At 39.6% G+C, this 25,444-nt stretch overlaps 1 protein-coding gene across 1 annotated transcript in view; it reads left to right on the top strand.

Annotated features, from left to right (window-relative positions):
* The window catches only part of ABCA1 (ATP binding cassette subfamily A member 1), a 135,234-nt gene that overhangs the window by 107,074 nt on the left and 2,716 nt on the right, over positions 1–25,444 (top strand). Inside the window, exons 29-48 of the mRNA XM_008073464.2 lie at positions 1,348–1,472; positions 3,245–3,343; positions 6,119–6,308; positions 7,425–7,519; positions 8,471–8,503; positions 9,659–9,764; positions 10,581–10,655; positions 11,173–11,342; positions 13,201–13,378; positions 15,328–15,443; positions 15,553–15,697; positions 17,231–17,354; positions 18,362–18,491; positions 18,755–18,875; positions 19,947–20,009; positions 20,614–20,720; positions 22,838–22,979; positions 23,362–23,496; positions 24,417–24,520; positions 25,140–25,232. Of these exons, the coding sequence (XP_008071655.1) occupies positions 1,348–1,472; positions 3,245–3,343; positions 6,119–6,308; positions 7,425–7,519; positions 8,471–8,503; positions 9,659–9,764; positions 10,581–10,655; positions 11,173–11,342; positions 13,201–13,378; positions 15,328–15,443; positions 15,553–15,697; positions 17,231–17,354; positions 18,362–18,491; positions 18,755–18,875; positions 19,947–20,009; positions 20,614–20,720; positions 22,838–22,979; positions 23,362–23,496; positions 24,417–24,520; positions 25,140–25,232 (2,351 nt within the window). The remainder of the gene's footprint in view (positions 1–1,347; positions 1,473–3,244; positions 3,344–6,118; positions 6,309–7,424; positions 7,520–8,470; positions 8,504–9,658; positions 9,765–10,580; positions 10,656–11,172; positions 11,343–13,200; positions 13,379–15,327; positions 15,444–15,552; positions 15,698–17,230; positions 17,355–18,361; positions 18,492–18,754; positions 18,876–19,946; positions 20,010–20,613; positions 20,721–22,837; positions 22,980–23,361; positions 23,497–24,416; positions 24,521–25,139; positions 25,233–25,444) is intronic.

The following is a 25,444-nucleotide window of genomic DNA, read 5'->3' on the forward strand; positions in this document are numbered from 1 at the left end:
CACTCACCTCAGCCTCCCAAAGGTGCGGGATTACAGGCTGAGCCACTGAGCCCGGCTTTACTTTTATTTTAGTAACAAGAACAAAATATAGAAACACTAGTTGGGCATATTCAACTGTCATAACATGAAAGATGTTATACCCAGATGTACTACATGTATGAACTTATTAGAAACATGCTTTGTTTCTAAGTTGATGTTTAATTCAAGTTGACAGAAAAGATGGCCAGAAAAATCAGAATATAATTGGCCAACAGACAAGTCTCATTATGCTGTTGCCTACATATTAGTGTTTATATGCTGACGTGCTTGGTTAGAAGGGTTAGATTTATTTCACTCTATAAAATCAAGAAATGTAGAGAAAGAGTCTACAGAGAGTCTTCTCGACAGATTGTGTGGATAATGCTAAGATCAGGAGTTTGGAGCATATAGACCTGGAGTTGAATTCTGATACTGGTACTTATTGGCACTGTATGGTCTTAGGTAAATTAGTTAGTCTCTCTGATTCTGTTACCTTATTTTTGTTGATAGTGATAATATCATCATAAATAATGACAAAATAGAGATAATTCTCATTATAGCACTTTTCACAGAATTATTCACTCGGTGATAATTTTCTGTATCAAAATCCCAGAACATTAGAATCAGGTATGACATTAGAATCAGGTATAACATTTGACTCTTTAAATTTATTAAGGATAAATTTATCAGCAATAAATGGAAAGAACTTTGAGTTTACTTATAAGTATGCAGAAGATATTATTTTCAGAGAAGATATAGTAGAAAGTTTGAGAAGGTTCAGAAAGTATTTGGATATTTATGCTTTCTGAGGCGATCACAGAAACAGTAACTGTGGTTGCCTCTGATTGGAGCCATTGCTGTCGAGTTGATTTTATCAGAGTGAAGGATTTGGTGGAGTCATCTCTTCTCAGTCCTCAGATTAAAATGAGAAAACTGAGACTAGAGGGAAGTAACTTCACATGGATGTACTTATAGTGGAGACAGAACCAGGATTCAAATTTAGGACTTTGGGCTCATGACCCAGGGTGGTCTTTCTCAGTCTTTAGGGGGAAGAAGGGCAGGACCCACTGTTCTGAGTCACCCTGACAGGTGATCACTGTTTACTTTACGAAGTTCCCAGCCTTGTGCTGTTATGGAAGAGGTTTAGTTTTCAGACTCCATTGCTACTAGGAGTGCCTTAATGGAGCTGAGCCACGGGCCCTGTACTCCTCATTCCTGTGCTATTGGTCTGGGGGGCTGGCTGAGCTTGTAGGGATTTACCCTTTGGCCTTGTTTCTAACACTCGCCATTTTTCTGTTAATCCCTTTCTTCTCTGCTACTTGGTTAAAGATTGTCCTGCCAGCTGTGTTTGTCTGCATTGCCTTGGTGTTCAGCCTGATTGTGCCACCTTTTGGCAAGTACCCCAGCCTGGAACTTCAGCCCTGGATGTACAGTGAGCAGTACACATTTGTCAGGTATGTGTTTGTCTTCTTTGCCCCAGGAGAGGGGAGGCTTCAAAGAGACCAACGGTGTTTACTGTGCTGAGGGCCAAGGAAATGTACTCAAGAATTACACAGCGGAATGGATTTTATTGACAGTGGCTAAGGCCCCTACACAAGCTAATACTGCATGCATAGAACAGTGGTACCTGAAACAATAGGCCAGTCTTCTGTTGTCCATTTCAATCCATCACATCCTTATAATGCTGTTGTCAGAAACAGTCATATGTATTTTAGATAAAATAATCTACCCTTACTAAAATCTTTGATTAAATTATAAAATATGTGGATTTTTAGAGCTGTGTTTTAATTTTGTAATTAAGTCACAGGTGTCATACACTGTTCAAGCACAGAACCTCTAGATTCTTGATTTCTGCAAAGTACCATTAATGTAATTATGTTCATGCTTTCAAGTTTGGGATATTGGCTAGTGTTTATTCTTTAGAAAAAATACCTCTACCCAATAATAATACATTGCATGAAAGAAAAGGGACAGAGGAATTTCTGGATCTTGTTTGGCAGGAGTTTTCTTCAGTCCTGAAGGATTTGTAAACCTGTATATGGGGGAAGTATATCAGTGATATAAAAGGGAACCATATATATATATATGTATGTATAAATGGCTGGCATTATATTACATATAATTTATTATGAATAAATTATATATAATATTTATAATTATATTACATTTGGAAAGTCTTCTAACATCTGCAAAGCAGTTCATTATAGACATTTGTTTACTGCTTTAGAACCATCATATTTAATTTAACTAGTACTTTATACTTACTGATCAAATGTTTTTCCCTTCTGTCGTTTCCCCAACTCCTGTACTTAAGTGCTTCAATAGGCTGGCATTATATCTAATTTTTAGGTTTGGTTATTAGCTTAAGTAATTATTTTTTTTATATATATATATATATATATTTTTTTTTTTTTTTTTTTTTTTTTTGGTCAGAGCCTCACTCTGTCACCCAGGCTTGAGTATAGTGGCATACTCACAGCTCACTGCAGCCTCTACCTCCTGGGCTCAGGCAGTTCTTCTGCTTCAGTCTTCCTATGTGCTGGGATTATAGTCATGAGCTACTGCATCCGGTCGTGTGTGTGTGTGTGTGTGTGTGTGTGTGTGTTTGTGTGTGTGTTTGTGAGTGTGTGTGTATAATATATCAGTCTCTTTCTCTAACCTTTTGTTTTCTTCTCACACAGTTCAGGTTTACTTTTTTTCTTTCCTTTCCCAGCTACTGACCCTTCATTGCCCAAAGCCATAGACTACAATATGTGTTTGTGATCTAGACACCTTATTGTTGTGTTTTCTAGTTATCTATGCACTCAGTCAGTACAATTTGCCTGCCCTTTCTGGAAAATACTGCTTGCCTTTGCCAAATTGATCATTGTAAAAGTACTTTTGAAATACTTGCCCTTAATGAGTTGCTTTATTTCAAATTAAAACACATATGTAAATGTGTATATGTGTATGTATACATGCATACACACATATACACAACTTCAAACATAAAATCTATTAATACAAGCTTCACTTTTGAGTGATCTGTGCCATCCTGATGCCAAATATATAGCCAGAGTCTGAGCGCCTTGTGGGTAGTTTCTGTGTTTTATTCATTTCTGTTTTAAGAGTCTGTTATATAGGAAGTGTTTCATAAAATGTTTAATTTGGAAAAACTGTTCTGTTTCCCGATTCCTGGTTTTAATTCCTGGAGTTACTGAGATGGCTGTCTCTCGTGTACCCACAGTAATGATGCTCCAGAGGACATGGGCACCCAGAAACTCTTGATTGCCCTCACCAAAGACCCTGGCTTTGGGACCCGATGTATGGAAGGAAACCCAATTCCGTGAGTGCCAGTTTACCCATAGCTAGCTTCTTGTGTTTGTCACCTGGTTTGATATCTAATATACTGCATTGATCAGCTACATGCCACATTGTGACTGCTATCGTTTGCCCGTTGAATAATTATTTTTTAGATTTAAAAATTCATTATAATAATTTAATCAAACCATCTAGGAACAAACATTGGAGAGACTTCTAACATCTGCAAAGCAGATCGTTACAGACATTTGTTTACTGCTTTAGAACCGTCATATTGAACTAGTACTTTATACTTACTGATCAAATGCTTTACCCTTCTGTCCTTCCTCCATCTCCTGTATTTAAGTGCTTTAATAGGCTGGCATTATATCTAATTTTTAGGTTTGGTTATCAGCTTCCTTACCTTAAGCACCTGAAGAGATGACGTATTAATTTTTATGAAAATGGACACTTTCTTTTTTGCAAGTTCCATATTTTTACCATACCTTTTTTCAAAACCCTAAAAGTAGGCACTGAATAAATACATTCAGTAAAATATCTATATGACTCATAAGTGTGTGTAGGGGAAGGTAAGCTGACAGATTTTTGTGAGTATAGACATTGAAGAGGTGAGGCTCTTATGAGCAGGAGCTGGAGGCTGGTAGAAACCGGTTCATGTTTCCAGGCTCAAGTGGAATTTTCAGCTGAGGTGACCTCCGAGGAATTATGGAGAATTGGGAAGGTGCTGGAGAACTGGAGAAGAGCAAACTTGAATTCCAAGTTTAATGGGAAGATGGCTGACTCTGCAAATGACAGAACGGTGAACCTGATACCTGTTTATACAAGCTTCTAGAGCAGATTTCTAAATGGGTAGCTACTATGTGCTTGTTAGTTCTTAATTAATATTGGATAGTTGCAAAATATTTGTTTGTACCTAGTAGTTAGTACTTAATGGGCGGTAAATCCTAGTAGCCAAACTGGTTCCCAAATAACAAGATGACGAGGGTTAGAGAAGGACACAGATATGGCCTATCTGGATTTCATAAGACCTTCGATTTTCCACATGAAGGTTGTGTAGGGAAGATAGAAAAATGAGATGAGATGATAATATAGTTATTTGGATTCACTGTATGGACTCATAGATTTATGGCAGCCTAGGAAGAAGGATCTGTAGGATTTATAACTAGACTTATAGATGAAAGAGGCATGGCTCTGGCACCAGAGGGCTCATAAGGTTAAGTCTGAGTACACCACCATCTGTTGCAGACAGACTGAAGGAAGGGGTAACTCTTACTAAAATTCAAATTTTAGGCTTTTCAAAAAGTGGTAGTGAAGGGAATTTGACTGGAATGCTTCTCAGTAATATTTAAGTGTGTCTCAACCAATCTCCTTTTGAAGATTTTAGAGTGTGAGCTTCAGCAGGGCACCATGTCTTAGTTTGACTTTTCCAATTAGTTAAGAAGCTTTAAAGAGACAACTAGAGTTCAACCTGAAAAACTGTTCATTTGAGTCTATTTTTTTTTTTTTTTGAGTTGGAGTCTCACTTCGTCATTCAGGCTAGAATACAGTGGCATGCTCACAACCACCCCAGCATCGACCCGTTGGGCTCTGGCAATCCTTCCTCCTCAGCCTTCCAAGTAGCCAGAACTACAGGCATGCACTACTGTGCCCAGATAATTTTTGATTTATTGTAGAGATGAGATCTCACCAAGTTGCCCAGGTGGATCTCGAACACGCGGGCTCAGGCAGTTCGCTCACCTCGGCCTCCCAAAGTGCTAGGATTACAGGCTGAACCACCAAGCCCGGCCCATTTGAGTTTTTAATACATGCAAGCATAATATAAAGGCTGTGGTTCTATTTTAACTGTGAAATTTTGAAAGTGGAAGGGATACTGGAAATGACTTTGAGAGGGCAAGGGACTTGCTGATGTTCTCATAATAATTCAGAGCTCAAGTCAGGGATAAAGGCCTTGTGTCTTATCTCCTGTGATGTTTGTGGACAACCTAGCTCTTCATGCATCAAGCACTCTCACCCCACTCACCTCCCAGTTCTCTACTTGTTTAAGAGCATAAATTGGATCCTCCCACTCTTTGCTTGATTTTCAGCACATGAACATAAAATCCAGACTCATTCCCAGGCTTATGTCATCTGGCTCCTCTCCCTACTTTCCTCCTCATTTATCATTATGCTTTCTCTTAGCTTTTCATACTCCTGCCATGTTGCTTTTCTGTTGTTTCTCAAATACAGTAACTCTTTTCTTCCTAAGGTCTTTGTACCTGCACTTTTCATTGCTATTGTTCAGAGTGTTTTTTTGCCAAATCTTTGCCTAGCTTGTTGCTATGTTGTTTATGCTTTTACCGAAATACCATCTCTTTAGGAGGTCCATTCTTCCCAGTCATTCTTCCTTTATTTTGCTTTATTTGTGGCCATCTAAGATTATATTATGTATGTGTTGTCTAACTCCTCCTTGGGCACGCAACTGCATGAAGGTAGCTATTTTGTCTTGTTCACCGCAGACTCTCAAATATGTAGAACAGTGCCTGGCACATAGATCCTCAATGAATATTTGTTGTGTGAACAAATTGTTGGTTGATTGGATTGAACAGAGTTCAGTATATGAACATTTAACACCTCTCTGCATTCCATTTTCCCAATGTATGAAATGATATTGTGGGATCAATCAAATGAGATTATGCTTATATTTTCCAAATATAGACAGATGCAAGTTTATAGTTGTTATGAAATGATTCTGTGCTCCTGAGGCAACAGAAAATGCCTGGCTTTCTTGGGTGATCCGCTCCTTGATGTCTGTCCTTTGCAGAGACATGCCTTGTTTGGCGGGGGATGAGGAGTGGACCACAGCTCCAGTTCCCCAGACCATCATGGACCTCTTCCAAAATGGAAACTGGACGATGGAGAACCCCTCACCAGCCTGCCAGTGTAGCAGCGACAAAATCAAGAAAATGCTGCCTGTGTGTCCCTCAGGGGCAGGGGGGCTGCCTCCTCCACAAGTGAGTCATTCTCAGGGTGTGACTGAGCAGATGGAGGTGCAGGATAGGCTGGTACCTTCTGCTTGGAGAGTCTATTTCAGTCTTGACTTGACTTCTTGTCACGGGAAAGCATTTGAGTTTTGAAGGGAGGGTGTTTAGTCCACATTGTGTCTATGCCTGTCCCTCAGCGGTGCTGTCATAGGACACACTGCAGCAGTCCTGGCTTTCAACCCTGGTTCTGCCACAAATGAGTTGGTGGCCTTCAACAGGCCATGTTAACTCCCTGTTTTCTCACCTATGACATAGGGAAACAAGACGAGAATTCTTCTGCAGGTCTTGTCAACTATGACAATTCTCTGAGACTCTGAGTTTGAGAAGAAGTTCTCAGCCAATTTTTCCTGAGAATTATTTTAGGAAGAGTACTTGCTCGTGACAGCTCTCTGCTGCTTTATCAGCATCCAGGTTGCAGGGTGAGGACATAATAACTTTAAATGAATGTGAGAACTTAAAGAAGGCCTTGTTACCAGGACTTTAAAAATAACAGTTAATCTGGATACCAATATAACTCCAATGAACAAAAGAATTCACTAGGCATAGTTAATGATGCTGCTTCCTTAAAAAAATCTATGACTATGAAGAATCTCATCTCAATATTTATTGTTTATATATTCAGAATAAATTCCTTGCCAGGTGTGATGGCTCACACCTGTAATCCTAATGATTGGGAGGCTGAGGAAGGAGGATCTGTTGAGGTCAGGAGTTAGAGACTAGCCTAGCCAACATAGTGAGGAAAAAATAGCTGGGTGTTGTAGTGTGGGCCTGCAGATCCAGCTTTAGAAAAAATAGTTGGGTGTTGTATTGTGGGCCTGTAGTTTCAGCTACTTGGGAAGCTGAGGCAGGAGGATTGCTTGAATCCAGGAGGTCGAGGATACCCTCTTAAACAAAAATTCCTGAGGAAGATCTTGGCATTGCATAACTAAATGCTAAGTGCCAAGAGGAGGATGAACTGGTCTTTGCGCTGGTTGGCTGAGGGCAGTGCCTGGGCCCTGTGGTTCTGGTCACCCTGGGGACATGGTCACTGTTGTCCTTGATTTGTGCTTGGTTTGACTCATGTACTTGGTTTTTATGTGGTGACAGAGAAAACAGAACACTGCAGACATCCTTCAGGACCTGACAGGAAGAAACATTTCAGATTATCTGGTGAAGACATACGTGCAGATCATAGCCAAAAGGTGATTATTTACTAAACTGTGTCCCTGCTTTATCATTACTAATTAGAAGAGCTACAGTCCTATAAATAGAAGACTGGAGCAGTTGGTTCTATGCCAGATTATGAACTGATTCTGTCTACATTCAGTTGCCAGCTTAAAGATTGTGGCAAGCATGGTCTAGAATGAAAATAAATCTGAATTCAAAGTCAAATCCTGCCGTTTACTGGCTATTTGACTGGGGGTGGTTGGTTATCCTTTTAAAGCCTTTGATTATATAGAACGTGATATTAATATTGCTCTTTTGTTGTGAGTACTGAATTAAATGATGAAAATAAAGTGCCTGTGTTACTCTCTCATGCGTGGGCTCCATGATCATGTGTAGTGTCATGAAGGAGAGCTCTGGGAAGTCTTAGCAGTCTAATTTGGCTGTGGAGCCTTGGAAGAGCCTGTAGCTTCCTGGCAGTGTTAATGCATAGCTGATGGTCAGGACATGTTTGTTCTGGTTTCCTTCCTATCTTCTTGGTCAGTTGGGGTCTTCCATTTAGTAGTTCTCAGAGACTTTAAATGGCACATGCTGGAATAACAATGACCATGAGTTTCCAAGAAAGAGACATAATCTGGGCCCAGTGATCAGGATTCTCTTCATAAGTCACCCACAATTGAAGTATTACTTTGAATTAAGAAACTTGTAGTTCAGTCATATCTTGGTCTATAAGGTGGTTTTCAGTTTGGTTTAAGCCAAGGTGTGATTCTTGTATAAGTAATAAGGTTTTTAAAATGGAGAGAAGAGAAAAAAAAAAAATGCTGGGAATAGCCTTTCCATTGGCACAATCTTAAAATGCTAGCCTGATCATAGGGTATTTTCTGTCCCTTTCTTGTATCCTCAGATAGATATTTCCTTTTACATCATCAGGATCAATGCTCTGAGTTACTTGAGCTGTTTTTTGCTTTCTTTATCCTTGCTTTCTACAGCTTAAAGAACAAGATCTGGGTAAATGAGTTTAGGTAAGTTGATCTCTTTCTGTTCTTTCATTTTTCCCTGGCACTCTGGCTCAGGAGGATGATCTTGATGTAGGTGTCTTGGATTGAACAAAGCTGCTTGTTCAGGGATTGTCCGTCACAAACAGCAGATGCCTTGCAGAATGTGTGGAACACACAGGGGCACAGACAGATTCAGATTAGGCGGCTTTAGAGTTTCTACCCACAGCATCTGCTCAGTGCTCAGCAGCTACTTCAGAGGCCTCTGAAATATTTGGTGGACCGATTTCCTTGATGAGAGTCAGAAATCTCTTGCAGGGCTCTAGGGATTTCAGGGGAGTACAGTGTTGTGAGGAGGATACCTATCCTAGTTACCTTTCCCCTCAAATCAGATCCCCAAGGGTTCCAAAGGACACAAGGATATTTTTTTTAGGCATTTGGCACGGAACTAAGAAGGTCTTGGAGGAAATAAGAGGCATCAAACCATCATCTATTTTCACTGTGTTTTAACCCATTTGCCCGTCTGGATTTTGGAGGAACATGTGGGACTAGGGAAGAGAGAATACTTGAAGCCAATTTGTGCATCGTGGAAAATGTGATAGTTGATATGGCTGCCTCAGGGGACCCCAAAGGCTCCCTGTTACTGATTCCTTCTTTTCCTCTTTGCCTTTTCCCCAAGAGTCAGGACCCCTGGAACTCTGAGCAGAGCAGATGCAGGCCCCTGTAGTGGCCTTCATGCTAGGAAAGAGCCAAAGCCTGTCTAAGTGCCCCATGTAGCCTACTCTAGACAGCGTGGGGCTCCCCGCTCACCCTTATTCTGCATCTGCTTACCTCCAGATCCAAGTTGAGGTCTTAGCCACCAGAGTAGGAGTGTGGGTGAGATGAATGACCATTCTGTCCTCCATGGTTTCAGATGTCTAACTGCATATATAATCAGGCCAAGTCTTCCTGCTAGGCAAGAACCATGAAGGTTAAGAAATTGTGAGAATTCATTAGAAGAGACTGAAGTGTAACATGTCTGAGTCAACCTTTGGTCCTGCTTAGAATAGGAATTTGTCTCAGTGAAGTTTTTACACACTCATGCAGTGTCTGCTGCTAAGTTTACACACTCATGCAGTGTCTGCTGCTAAGTGATACTGTGCACCACACTGTCTGAGTTTTAATGTCTGGCTGTTCTATTAGGTACGGCGGGTTTTCCCTGGGCGTCAGTAATTCTCAAGCGCTTCCTCCAAGTCAAGAAGTTAATGATGCCATCAAGCAAATGAAGAAACACTTGAAGCTAGCCAAGGTACAGTATCTATTATGAGACATGTCAGAAAAATGGGTTTGGAGCTTCTGGGACATGGGAGCAGTTGGCAGGTAAATCTCATCTCCTAGCAGCTCACTGTTCTGGATATGTTTGAATACAAAACCAGCATTGTCATACTAAATCACTAAGATTTGAGCCAGGCAAGACTGAACTACTTGGTGTTTATTTAAAAGTATAGATCAAAAACAAATCCCTAGATTTAAAAGCTCTCAGAACAACTAGGGTTTCAGACCTATTTTTCTGAAACAATCACTGGCTAACTAGTAAATGAATCATTTTCCTTTTCAAGCTGGCAGATTAGTCTTTGGGACCTGATGAGTACTCATTTCATTTGTCTGGATCTCAAGTTTCCCATTTTTAAGTGAGAACTGGAGAGGTCAGATGACAAGGACTTTAGGGTTGTGGACAGCAGCAATAGTCCTAGCTCTGCTTTTGAGGTATGGGCCCATATGTCTGACACATCTGCATGTAGAGTGTGGTCATGGCCCTTCAGATGATGCCAGGGGAAAACTTAGAAGAATCCTTATCACACTGTGATACTCAGACTTTGCATCCAGGGATTTCTCTGTGACTCCTTCAAGGCTTGGACTTTGTGGTAACCTCTGTGCTGTAGATTCCCAGTCACTTGGTTCTCAGGGGTCATTTATTTAATGACTTCAAATTTAATTTCAGTGGATAAAGTAGTAGTGGTATCGCTCTTCATAGGGTTGTCCTGTTGTCCACAGATTCCAGACTTACTGTTGTCCCTTACTGTGTGAGTGATCACAACTTGAGGCAGGTTTCTGTTGTTTACAGGACAGTTCTGCAGATCGATTTCTCAATAACTTGGGAAGGTTTATGACAGGACTGGACACCAAAAATAATGTCAAGGTAAACCATTGTCTGTTGTAGTAGCTTCTTAGAGAACAGTAATCCTTATGTTTCCTGAAGTACTTTCAGTTCATGTTAAAGAGGGAGGCATACATAACAGAAAAGAGCAAACTGTCAACTTTACGAGCAAGGCAGTACAGTATAGTGATGAAGAGAATTTGCTTTGCCACCAGACATACTAGTGACCTTGTCTAAGTAACTTAACCTGTGCAAGCCTCAGTTCCCTCATCTGTAAAATGGAAACAATAATCATGGCTATTTCCAAACTGCTGTGAGAATTCAATGAGTTAAAGATAGAAGGTCCTCCTCACAGTGCCTGGCCACATAGCCAATGGTCAGTGTATCCTGTGTGCTATCATTACTTTGCCATGTTCTCTGATTATAGTGTTTTGTCTTACTGTGTGTGATTGGAATTTCTTTCTGAAGTGTGTATGCATGTTTTTTTTGTGTGTGTGTACCTACCTTTAGGGGTAGGGTTTGGAGGACATTGCCTTTTACCTGGTATGTTTTATTTCAGGTGTGGTTCAATAACAAGGGCTGGCATGCCATCAGCTCTTTCCTGAATGTCATCAACAATGCCATTCTCCGGGCCAACTTGCAAAAGGGAGAGAATCCTAGCCATTATGGGATTACTGCTTTCAATCACCCCCTGAATCTCACCAAGCAGCAGCTGTCAGAGGTGGCTCTGTAAGTGTTGCTGTGTCTGAATGGATGGGCTGGGGAGAGGAGAGCAGAGGAGAGGAGAGGGTGTGGGGAAAATCATGGAACAGGGAAGGAAATATGAAGCTGGTTATAGGGTAACAGCTGCAAAGACAGTTACATTATGGTATGTCTGGACTGATCCAGGCTCTGAGCAAAAATAGTAAGTTTATGAATTGGCTAGTAGGGCTTCTTGACCTGCAGCAGAGAAATGACAATGATATATAAAAATCATTACGTTTAGTGAATTCATATAAAGTGAACTTAAAAATTGTTAATAAAATTCTAAAGTAATTTTTCTCACTATTAACACAAATGTTTAATAAAAATATCAGTATCATTTTTTTAAAGCCACTGTTTTACACTTGGTAAAGTATGAAAGGGGGACCCTAAAAAATTCAGAATTATTTTTTGATGGGCGGGCCGGGCCCTCTGTAGTACAGGCTTCCTCGACTAGTTAAGTGTTCTAGAAACCCATTGTATTAGTGTACTTACTAGCTAGCATTGTTGTGAGAGGCTACATTTGGTTTCAGTGAACATTTTTTTTTTGAGATACTTTTAATGCATTTGACCATTTTATGATGGGTGATTTACAAGTGCACCTGCCCATACTGCGGTGACAGTGTTCAGCAGTTTTTGACCCAAAATGGCATGACTGCCATGCCTCACCCTCCCTATTCATCCGAAATCACCCTGAGTGACTTTTTTTTTTTGTTTTCCTGGATGAAAAAAGCCCTCATAGGGAAATGTTTTGCTGATGTGGAAGAGGTGAAACAAAAAATGGCCGAAACACTAAAAGGCATCAAAATTGACAAGTTCAAAAATTGTTTTTAGCAGTGGAAAAGATGTCTTGATAGGTATATCGCATCAAACGAGTACTTCAAAGTTTACTGAAGCTTAAACTTAATAAATATAAAATTTTTTATAAATATCAGGGTTTTTTGGGTCATCCCTCATATGCTTTTTTAGCTCATCTTTAATTCCTGAATTAAGCGCTCGTGCCTGCTCATGCTCTCTCTCTCTCCCCCCCCCCCCCCCTCTCTCTCTCTCTCTCTCTCTCTCTGTGTGTGTGTGTGATGTTTAAAGCCAGTATGATCTAATTTGAAGTGTGCCGCCTTAGAGATCTGGATTTGAATCTGGTCTCTAAACTTTCTAGTTGTACAAAGCTAAATAATGAGGCAATACATGTAAGTTGCCAAGCCCAACACCCAGTAGAGAGTTGATATTCAACGCACATTGGAATCTTTTCCTGAATATGGGGCATGGCAGTTATTGTTTCTACTTAACTACTATAGAATATCAACATAGAACACTAGGATATTTATACTAAGACCTGTGTAATAGGCTTATAAGACTTCTTACAAGAATCTGGTAGATTTTTTTGTATGTGTTAGATCAATATGCTATAAAATGCAGTTTTCAAGTTTATTTGAAGTCAGAAAAAACTAACTTATTTGAGTAGCTGCATACTAATACTTCTGTTCTTATTTAGCTGTCAAGTCACACTGTTCCTTTGTGTGTGAAAATTTATAACTTACTGCTCTTACAAGGTCAAGAACAGTGGACCAAAGTGAATAACATTAGGCCACTCTGACTTCCTTCATTAGTTTTATTATGGCAGTGAACTCTTTTTGACCTCAGTGAAATCATTGTTGCATTTGAATTGTCAGGCTTTTTATTTGACTTAAAAACAATCATCTTAACCCCAAATAAGATGTGTCTGGTGAACAGATGTTTTTCTCTGGGCTGTGCCTCAGATATTTGTGTATGTGTCTGTGTTCTTGTTGATTGAGCCCACAACTGCATCAAAGACCCCTCAGATCCTCATTATTTTTTTTTTTAACAGAATGACCACATCAGTGGATGTCCTCGTGTCCATCTGTGTCATCTTTGCAATGTCCTTCGTCCCAGCCAGCTTTGTTGTGTTCCTGATCCAGGAGCGGGTCAGTAAAGCGAAGCACCTGCAGTTCATCAGTGGAGTGAAGCCTGTCATCTACTGGCTCTCCAATTTTGTCTGGGATATGGTAAGGACACAGGACTGCCGCCTCTCTATAAATGTCTATCAGGACCGTGGATTGGTATAGAGAAGGAAGAAAGAGCCCCTGCTATCACCAGAAAATGTTCCAGCTTGTCTAAAGATGTATGAAAAGGGAAAAAGCAGGGGCAGTTGATCACTTTCATGACATCTAACACAACATTGAGTAACAGACCTAATGTCACACCAGAGGGAAAGTTTGTACACACTGACTAAAGTTAATAGCACTACCACTTAATTTCCTAAGTGAAAACTTTCCTAAGAGTCAGAGAGATGGAAGGGCCTTAGTCAAAACTCCAAGTCAATGCCTCTAACTTCTCTGATGGGTTTTAGCCTTAAGAGTCAGAGTGTCCTTTGTCTTACTAGGAAAGCCATCTGTCATTTGAAAACTGTACATTTTACCAGCAGCTTATCTGTTCATTGCAAATATATTTTTGTACCAGCTACAATATAATACTTATTTGTAGACCAATATGAAGGACTTCAAAGAATTCTAAAGTTCTAATTATTGTAAAATGCAGTTGAATTATATCTCCCTATCACTTCCAATAATTATAAAGCCACACAGAGCAAATCTAATTCTCCCATTGGATGCCCCAGGATATTGAAAGACAATTCTCAAAGTCTCATTTAGCCTGTTTCCCAGATAAGATGATTTTTGTAACCTCCAAAGCACTGTACACATGTGAGTGATTGTGGCGATGATGATGATGTCTGTGCTGATTGTATCAAGCCTCTTAGACTTGTCACTGTTTTGATCTGATTGTCCTTCTACGGCCATACACCATATTGTTAATGTCCCTTTTGAGAAGCAAAGTCTAGAATTAACCTTGTGTTTAGGCTGTGGTATGAATGACTGTGGGTCTAGAGGGAGTTGATCTTTATCCCACACTTTTATTACTGCAACACAAGAATTTTGCATTTTGTAGTGCCGTCTTATCCATTTCACAAAAATGATTGTTAAATCAGGTCTCTTTCATTCTATACTAATGCATTTGACATTTTGAACCTATACTTTCTATTTATTTCTGTTAAACTACATCTTGTTTAGTGTCTATTTATTTTGTTTTTGTTTTGTCTTGATTCAGTAATTACTCTATTCAGTAAACACACTGAGCACTCACTATGTGTCTGACTATGCCAGGCGTAGGGAATTCAGAGATGAAAGACTGAGTCCCTGAACTCAGGGACATCACTTATCTTCTTGTGCATTATCTGTCCCTCCCTGCTCTAGAGCCCTGGAAATTTGCTATAAGCATGTCTTCATCTAAGTTGCTGATAAACACATCAAGTAGGATGAGATTGAGGCAGAGCCCTGTGGGCTGAAGCTGCAATTCTTCTAACAGCTGACAAGTCCACTATCACTTTCCTGCCTACGCTTTGCTTTGCCAGCTATGAATTCTCATAATTGTCCTATGGTCAAGTCTTTATTTCTGCATTTTACCGCATGGTACACTGTCAGGACAGACTCTAACATTATTCTCAGTGTGATGAAACAATTCTGACATTCGTGCTATGAGCACTTACCTCATAAACAGAGTACATGTGAGATTGAACTTGGGTAGACTATAACATAGCATTAATGATGAAACAGACACAATCATCTTCGGGAAGAAGAATGAAAGCTTATTTGCCACCTGTGAAATTGAAATTATTCTGACTAGGAATCCATCGTTCAGTAAGTTTACTGAGCGTGACACCTTGGCTTAGCTGCTGGAAAGACAGAAAGGGCATGCAGTTTATAAAATCAGCCAAGGGTAAAATGCTTGTCAAAATGTATTGTCCAACATTTTGATTAATAGTTTATGTGACTTCATTAATTCAAAATTACTCTCCAATATGTTTGTCTGCCCTTTCTTGTATGATGATGGTGAAGACTTGGAAGGTGTTGTATTTTTGATTTAGGGGTGAACTTTATTTATTTGTTTTCACTTTTAGTGCAATTATGTGGTCCCTGCCACGCTGGTCATTATCATCTTCATCTGCTTCCAGCAAAAGTCCTATGTGTCCTCCACCAATTTGCCTGTGCTAGCCCTTCTACTTTTGCTGTACGGGTAAGGCACCTTTGGGTGAGGGAGTCACACAGTGGGTAAGACCTTTGGTGCCCAATGACAGAGGGAGGGCAGGGGACTCCCAGTGAACACTTTATTTGTGTCTTGCTAGGTGGTCGATCACGCCTCTCATGTACCCAGCCTCCTTCGTGTTTAAGATCCCCAGCACAGCCTATGTGGTGCTCACCAGCGTGAACCTCTTCATTGGCATCAACGGCAGTGTGGCCACCTTCGTGCTGGAGCTCTTCACCAACAATGTGAGTTCTGCAGAAAAACATCTCCTGCTGGGATGAACATCTCTGGGAGCCAGAGGGCAGTGTTTAATCATGATCTGATTCCACTTGTCTGTGACTTTGCCACCACTGATTGTTCTGTCCTTTTTTCAGTCTGTCTTCCCTGGGAAAGCACAGCACATTTCTCTCCTAGTGTGCCTTAGATTTTGCTGGTCAAGCCTTTTAGTTTTTTTGACAGATTCTTTTCTACTTCTTTCTGTTTTGTTGCTGCTTTTCCAAAGACTTGGTCTTCTGCCATCTTTGTCTTCTACTTTAGACATCAGCTCTGGGTGATTCTATCGATCCCAAGGATTTTACTACCACCTCTCTCAGTGGTTATGGTTATCTGTCAGATCTATACCTTGAACCTTAAATGTTCCCTAGAACTCTAGTCTCACATTCTCACTTGCCTAGTAGATGACTTCATTTAGATAATTTATGGATACCCAAACCAGACATGTGCTAATCCACTTTCCCCTCAAAACCTAATATTCCTCTTGCTATTCCTGTCATATTTGGCATTACCATTCACACAGTTGCCCAAGCTGGCTCTCTTAGAGTCATCCTAGGTGGTTTGCTGTTGCTTATTTCCCATATTCAACTGGTCATGTTGTCAGCTCTTCCAGTTACATCTCTGAAACAAGTCTCCCTTTCCATTCCGATTGTCATTGCTTGTCCAAACAACTTAGCTTAACACACAAGATTTTTCATAGGTGCAGTTCCCACCATACCCTTCCCCAGTGCCCTGTAAACTTCTGCCGAGTTATCCCTTAAATCTGTAGGCCTGGCTTGAAATGCCCTTCTTCTAGCGCAGGATCTAGTAGCGTCTCCCTTACCCTAAAATGCTTAGCTCCAATGTGAAGCTTTCCTTACCTGCTCTATGGGAGATGTTCTCTCTATTCCCCATGCTCTTGGAGCCCCTTAAGTTAATTTCTCCAGTACAACGTAAATCCAGTTATGTGGTAGTTTCCTGTTTACATATTTTCCTTCATTAAAGTGGAGACTGTTTCTTATTAACTTTTGCCTCTTCCATGCCCTAGCACATAATGCATCCAGCATATAGCCCTTTACTCAATTGCTGGATATTTGGCCACTGCTGCCTTGTGGGGTCATAATAAGTTCTGATATATTCAATAATAATTTTTAAAATTCCAACACAATCTTGAAACTCAGATATTGACCCAGACATTAACAATTTGCTTTTAAAATGCTAAGCAAATATCTTGTTATGGATTTGCTTCTGATTAAACATAACTGTTTTTAAACTTTGCCCATACTCATAGCATTACTTCAAATTTTCTGAAGAACAGAATTTTATTATATATTATCAGCTATGTCTGCTGTTCTTTATTGGTAACTGAATTCAAAGGTCCAGTTTGTATTCAGGGAATCAAAAAAATTTTTTTCACTCTCATATCTTGGACTTTGCTAAATTTTTAGAATAAACCATGAAGAACATCCAGTCTTTCTCCTTCCCCATCCCCATCCCCTCATTTTTTTTTTTTTTTTTTTTTTTAGAAACTGAATAATATCAATGATATCCTGAAGTCTGTGTTTTTGATCTTCCCACATTTTTGCCTGGGACGAGGGCTTATTGACATGGTGAAAAATCAGGCAATGGCAGACGCCCTGGAAAGGTTTGGTAAGTGAAGCAGTGACTACAGGATGCTGTAATGAAGCTGGCAGTGTGCATAGGCTTTGGGACTCTGGCCTTTGTTTTGGAAAGAGGCTGGTGATTAGGTACAGGGTGTCCCCCAAACCTCCTCCTACCCACTGATAGGGCTGATGCCAATGCATCTGATTGTGGCATAGGTCTTGTGATACAATGATTTATCCATGCCTCTGATGGCATTGAGATCAGTGAGTAGTCAATTTTGGAGGTAAGGAAAATGCTGGACCCAGTGGCTCATGCCACTGGTTGGGTTTGTCAGAGTCATTGGAAAAGTCAAACCAGAGCTTTGGGAATTAGATACAGACAAGAGAATCAGAAGGAAAGATGCAAATATTTGCTCTATTAGGCAAATCATGGACCTACAGATCAAGTTGTATATTATCTTTTACTCAGTGTATAAAAATATATTCTATTGCAGCTCTTTCTACTCTTAGAGTGGTTAAAAATATTTCTCCTATGTCTATATGACTATCATTCATCCACTGGCTAATATAGTCAGATGGGTCATGTTATTTAATGGACATAGAAGAGGGACTTTGCTTCAACTTAGAGGTATAAAGGAGATATATCAGAAATCTAAGGAAAATTTACATAAAACCCGGTGATTTAATTGAGTCACTAAGTCACATTATATGCTACTGAAAGGGGCATCTATTTAAAATGCTTTAAAAAAATACCCTGAAAATTTCCCTGAAGTGTTTGCCTTTTTAAAAAGGATTTTTGGTATGTCTTATTACAAAGGAAATATTAGAAATCTTCAATTAAGTTATAGCTCTAATACACGTTGTGCTGAAATTCTGATTGATGTTGGGTCATAATACATTTCCTTGAATCACGCCTAGAAAGTGGTCACTCCCTTGTTATTTTCTTATAGGCAATAGCCATTGTTGCTTATAGGAAGACAGGCCCAAAAGTGAGGAAGGGCCATGGTATTTGATACCTCCATTCTGACTAGATCTCTGCATTGTGTCTACCAGGGGAGAATCGCTTTGTGTCACCACTGTCTTGGGACTTGGTGGGACGAAACCTCTTCGCCATGGCTGTGGAAGGAGTGGTATTCTTCCTCATTACTGTTCTGATCCAGTACAGATTCTTCATCAGACCCAGGTGAGCTTTTTCTCAGAACTCATGGAGAACCTGGTTGAAGGTCACAGCAGAGGCACACAGGGAAACACGCCAGTGGTGGTTGGATTGAACTGAACACGAAATAGATAAACTTATTTTCCAAATGTGGACATTCCCCTAACCCCCAGCCCTGCCCATCCTGGAAATTGTGGCGAGTAGACTTTATAAGACTGTTTTAGAGGTTGGATCTTTGTCCTGAAAAATCATTTGAAAGGTTCATTTTTCCTTAAAAATTTTCCTCAAAGACCTGTCAATGCAAAACTCCCTCCTCTGAATGATGAGGATGAAGATGTGAGGCGGGAAAGACAGAGAATTCTTGATGGAGGAGGCCAGAATGACATCTTAGAAATCAAGGAGTTGACGAAGGTGAGACAATAAGCACAGGTACAACAACTTGTCTTCAGTTTTCTCAGCTTTGTATGCTGGAAATCAGCATTTTGCTGACTTGCTTAATAAAAAGGGCTTGCTTCCAAAAATGTACATCCAAGCGTCTGTCAATTTAATTTTATTTAAAAAACACCATGGAGACTTCTTAATGAAAGGATTCCTACTGAGAATACTTCTGCAATGTGCATTCCCATTCTTGAGAATATTTGTTTTTGTACACTTACGTTCATGTGTTAGTTATTAAAATATACTAATATTGTATATCTAGTCAAAACTGAGGTAGGGAGAATAAATGGTTGATTTTGAGCTTCGTGGTCCAAATAACTGATACATTCCCATTGCTCAGTGAGGGGACCTGCTTCAGCCTTCTTTAGATGTCAGAATTCCAGAATTTCACTTGCTTTTTTTTTTTTTTGAGTCAGCGTCTCACTCTGTCGCCCAGACTGGAGTGTAGCGGCCGCTCCTGGCCACCACAGCCTCGATCTGCTGGGCTCCCGTAATCCTTCCGCCTTCCAAGTAGCTGGAACTATAGGTGCGCGCTACTACACCCGGCTCATTTTTGATTTATTGTAGAGATGAGGTCTTGCCAAGTTGCCCAGGCGGGTCTCGAACCCGGCAATCCACTCACCTCAGCCTCTCGAAGGCGCAGGATTACAGGCTGAGCCACTGAGCCCGGCTAGAATTTCACTTTTTTGTAACCTATACAATATTTGTAATAATTTGACTGCAGATTTCTACCTTGTGGAACTTAATTTTAAAAAATATCTACAATAGGATTATATGTTAAACAAATGAAAAATTATGTAGATATGAATGACCAATATGTTTCTTGAAAGATTAAAAAATAAATAGACTTTTATTATGAGCTTCAGTTAGTCAGCAGCCAGTTGCCACAGATACAGAACAAGGCTCATAACACATCAAATATGTGAATCTTATTGACGAGTTTTATTTTGTGGTGTGTTTGGGTTATAATCCCCTCCGCCACAGTTGCTTGGGAGAGCTGTGAATCACTGAGGCTCATGAATTTTTGCATTTTGTTTGTTGCAGATATATAGGAGGAAGAGGAAGCCTGCTGTTGACAGGATTTGTGTTGGCATTCCACCTGGTGAGGTAAAGATACTTTGTCTACATTGTGTTTGTCATATTAATTCAGACTATCTCTACCCAATCAAACAACAGTGTCTGCAGGGGGTGAAAGTGGCTTTTAAGGGCTTCTCTACTTATGCCTGTGTGGAGCAATCAGAATTTAGAGGACAGGGAACCAGTATGTCAAAAGAGAATGATTTTTTAAATCCCAGGCAGCTTTTAAAAAGCACACATCCAAAATGTGCTTTTGTGATCCATTTGAGATGGTGAGGAGATTCAAATAGATTTTCTCCTTTCTATTCCTGTTTGTGTTCCCTTATGTCCTTTAGCAAGAATAGTAGTATGATTTGACTAGATGGCTTTCATTATTTTTTTCCCACACATTAACTTTGACTTCTATCTGATGACTCAAATAATATTTGCAAATACACCCACACTTAAAATGGCCCCATTATAAAATATATATTTAAAACTCTATCTGATGTCTTAAAACCAAGAAAATCATTGATTTTTCAAGAATGAGGTTTTAGGATCATGTGATATAAAAACCAAGCTAGGTCATCTTATGGGGCCATTCATATTCAGAGTTTTGTAGTTTGCTTTATACAGTTGACCCAATCTTTTTCAGTGCTTTGGACTTCTGGGAGTTAATGGAGCTGGGAAATCATCAACTTTCAAGATGTTAACTGGAGATACCACTGTTACCAGAGGAGATGCTTTCCTTAACAAAAATAGGTAAGAAAAGTGGTGGACTGAATTATGCTGCAAATACTTAGTTTTTAGTTTTGCTTAAAGAAATATATTATTATTTTTCTGATTATAATGGTACTATTTAGAGTTCATGAAAATGTTGAAAATATAGTAAAGTGTAAAGAAAAAGATAAAAAGCATCCACAATTTCACTACCTAGAAATAACCACAATTTACATTTTCTTTCAGACTTACTCTAGTCTTTTAACAGCTTTATTCATGTATAATTTACATGCCATATAATTTACTTGTTTTAAGAGTATAGTTCAATGATTTTTAGTAAATTCATAGAGTTGTGCAACCATCACCACAATCTGGTTTTGGAACTTTTCTATCACCCCAGTCAGTCTTATATATACATATAAATGTGCCATATAATTGAGATCATACTGTGTATATATTTTAAAATTAGTTTTTTATTGTTAATTAGTATATTTTTAATATTTTCCAATGAGTTACATATTCTAAGATGTAGAATTTTACATTGCTACATGAAATTCCCCTGTATACATGTACATATAATTTACTTAATCAGTTCCTTATAAATGTTGGACATAATTTTATTAGTTTTCATTTTTCACTATGTAAACATGTCCTTATATACATCTTTTATTATTTTCTCAGGGAAAATTCCTACAAGGTAAAAGGGTATATATGTGCCAAACTGCCTTCTCTAAAGGGTGGACCAATTGATAGAACCACCATTAGGTGATTTTCTGAGATTGTACAGGTCTCTAAGTAATCTGATCTTTGAGGGCACAACCACAAATTAGAGACCTCTTAGACAGTTACCCTGCCCAAAGTACTCTAAATATGTGGGACTTCTCTTGGCTTTTTATATGGAGAGATGGTCCTAGGCAGTAGCTTTCAGACTTTTCTGGTCATGACCTTTGAGGAAAATGCTTTCTACATCTCAACCCAGTACATACTTACACAAAGTTTCATGAAATAATAACTACTTGTAGTGTACTCTGATATTTCTTATTCTACTTTATACCATGTCATTTAAAAGGGGCTGGATATGACCAACTAAACTTATTTCACAATCCACTAATGGGTGATGACTCACAATTTGAAAACACTGGAAGGGGACTAGCCAGTAAAATAAAAAAGAGCAAGGAACTTAACATAGCCATTTGATCTTCTCCTCTGTCTCTTACCAGTTTTTTTCCCCCCAGTATCAGCGTAAAGAAGTCCTAAGAGAATAGAAATTCTGAGAATAACAGGCCTAATATTGCACAACTGCTTCCCCAGGCTTGTTCCTAGTACCAAGCTCCTGGGGCAAATAGAAATGCCAGCAACACTGGCCCAAAGTAAGGTCTGTCACAGGGATGGCTATAAGAACAGACTTGGGTAGTATAGTTGTGAGGGTGAAGCACAGTGTCTACGTGTGCCTCAACTGTAATCCTGGAAAAGGCTGATTCTGGGGGTACTAATTAGATATGCAAAGATGAATGACTTTTGCTGTAAAGCCAAGTTCATGGCTATCCAGAGGTGGCTAAAGTGCAGCCATCAGAATAGGAGGTGGACATTGAACTTCTTTCATATCAGGGACTCTTAACTTGTTTGGCTCCATAGAACCTAAAAGCTGCCCCCACCAAGATATGTTGAATTGTGTCTGTAGGTGTATTTTTTCTGTGACCAGATTCTCAGAAGTTCTGTGATTTTTTAAAAAAACAAACAAAACTTTAAGAACTAGGAGGGTGCCTGAACTGGGTATTTGGTGAGACTGAAACGTGACTGAGTCAATATATGGGCTGCCGAAAGCAGCGGGAGCTCATACCCAGAATTTGTGAACCTTCTATGAGCCCAAATGGCCATGAAGGAGAATTGGAGTAACAGCTGCAGTTGGCATGGACTCAGAAGTTCTGAAATGGGACAGCATGTATAGACTGACACGTTGGGAGAGTCAGGTGCTAGGACTGGGCAGGGTAGGGGCAGGACCTCTTGAAGAGCTGGCATCCAGAGGACAGAAGGGCTTTTCCTTCCAGTAGCAGCAGATATATCAGTATTATTTGTTAGGCACAGGCATACTTTGTAGGAACATTAGGCCAGGTTATCTCTATATGCTTAAAACTGACTAGGTTTGTTGTCCTTTGTAGTATCTTATCGGACATCCATGAAGTACACCAGAACATGGGCTATTGCCCTCAGTTTGATGCCATCACAGAGCTGCTGACTGGGAGAGAACACGTGGAATTCTTTGCCCTTTTGAGAGGAGTCCCAGAGAAAGAAGTTGGCAAGGTACTGAGGGACCTAGAGTGCCTACCTGCCTTCTTTGGTATCCTGACAATATACTTTATGGCTTTTTCACACATGACATCAACTTCAGGCTGTTTTTCCTCATGAATGCAGGTGTATGAAATGTTGGTTCTTTGCATCTGCTTTCAGGGTGGGAGTAGTGGGGGTAGGTGGGTGGGTGAGCATGCATATGCTGGAGGGAAGAGAAGGGGTGCTGCTCCCACCACACGGGTCCCTTCTCCCTGCTGTTGGCTCCTCACCAGTTGCCAGATCAAGATTATAGAATCTGGTCCTACTCAGTGAAATCACTTTCATACCTAAGCGTAACAAAGCATGATAAAATAACCAAGCCAGACAAAAGTCAGGATGCTTTTTATCGTTCTAGGTTGGTGAGTGGGCAATTCGGAAGCTGGGCCTTGTGAAGTATGGAGAAAAATATGCTGGTAACTATAGTGGAGGCAACAAACGCAAACTCTCAACAGCCATGGCTTTGATCGGTGGGCCTCCGGTGGTGTTTCTGGTGAGTGTGACTGTGGATGGAAAATTATTGTTCTGGCCTGAATGAAAAACATGAATTTTTGAAATTCCCATATGTCCAGGGCTATTGCATAACTGACTTGTCCCCAGCCAGGAACAGCCTTGGAGAAGCAGAGGGAAGCTTTTCCCTCGGCATACACTGGGGTGGTTCTATCATGCCCTGAGATGCTCCCAAAAGAAAGAGTCTCCAGCCATTTTGTTTCTGAGTGTGACTGAGGCTGGATATGTGATTTGATATTTCTCTGGAACATTCTTTCTGACCATCTGTGTGTTTATCTCCTGAAGATGGAGAGTGTGAACACAGCTTCAAAATCCCCAAGTATCAGCTATGTCTTAGTTCCTTACACATTGATAGATGAAAAACAGTTCAAACTGGACAGTAGCCCTTGACCTTTTCCTTCTGTAAGGGATGAGTACAGACATTATTATGGGAAGAAGCCTTGGGTTGAAGCTTTAATGTTACTCAGATAACATAGAACTGGTATTTGTTTCTCTAAGACACGAGTGTAATATAACAGGGTAAGCTGAAGTGAAGAAAAGGAATTTTACCGAAACCTTAATCAGACTTCATTAGACGTTTCAGACAAAAAGTATTTTTAGTATGTAGTTATCAGTCATAAAAAGATGATTGAAACTAAATGGCTTTTTCCTTCCTCGTTTATTTGGAGAAATTTGTTTATTTTTAGAAAAAAATTGATAGTATCTGAGTTTCCCGCTTCAATGAGATAATTATAAAAGTGACCTTGTTACAAATGAGTTTGAAACTTACTCTGGTTCTTTGGTCCATCAAGAAATAACTAGAATGGTAAGTTAAAATTTAGGCTGTTTCAAAGATTCTTCTGCATTTAATAACAAATATATCTTTGATTTTTCTCCAGCAAATAATAAGAATTCTAATTACAGGATGAACCCACTACAGGCATGGATCCCAAAGCCCGGCGATTCTTGTGGAATTGTGCCCTCAGTATTGTCAAGGAGGGGAGATCAGTAGTGCTTACATCTCATAGGTCTGTAGTAAAGTCTTGGCTTGGCTTTTACATTGAGGGAAGTTTAAATTATCTAAGTATTATACAGGATCATTTTGTAAAAGTTACAAAATACAGAAAGTCAAAGATTAAAATAATTATCACTTGAAATTATACTACTTGGACAGAACTATTGGCATCATTAGGATATGTTTATCTGCAGAGTTTTCCTGTGCAAATATATATGTGTGTGTGTGTGTCTGTATGTGTGTTTTTTCACAAAGATACAAGCAAAGTGTGTGTGTATATATAGTTTTTTTTCACTTAACAATATATTGTGAATGTTATTCCAAGTAAGCACATTTGGATAATGTTTGGATCAGTTTTTATAACTAGATAGTATTCCATTAGAATATATCCTCATTTATTTAACTCTTCCTCTTTTTGTAGACATTTGTGTTGTTTCCAACTTGTTCACAGTTGCAAACAGCACTGCAGTGAACAGAATCATCCCTATATCTACATGTATTTGCATAAGGATGTGATTCCCTAGGAAGCTGGAAATCTGTTTCTTTGAAATGCTAGATAGATGTCATGGTGATGTTCTGATAGTTGCAGAAACATCTCTCTAAAACTAAATCCTCTTTCTGTTTTCCCACAGTATGGAAGAATGTGAAGCTCTTTGCACTAGGATGGCAATTATGGTCAATGGGAGGTTCAGATGTCTTGGAAGCGTTCAACATCTGAAAAATAGGTAAAAAGATAACTTCTTTGGGATAGTGCCTAGTAAGAAAGCTTGATATTTATTCTTCTCTGAGTGTGCAGATGGTGTTGCTAAATAAAAGGAAATAAACTGAGCAAAATGGTATAGTAGAAAGAATGAGGACTTTGAAGTAAAATAGAACTGCATTCAAATTCTGTCTATACCATTTAGTGGTTCTCTGACTCTTAAGCAAGTTATTTAAC

Source organism: Carlito syrichta, unplaced genomic scaffold, assembly GCF_000164805.1.
Source record: "Carlito syrichta isolate Samal-C Ts95f unplaced genomic scaffold, Tarsius_syrichta-2.0.1 Scaffold315851, whole genome shotgun sequence".
Classification (NCBI taxonomy): Eukaryota; Metazoa; Chordata; class Mammalia; order Primates; family Tarsiidae; genus Carlito; species Carlito syrichta.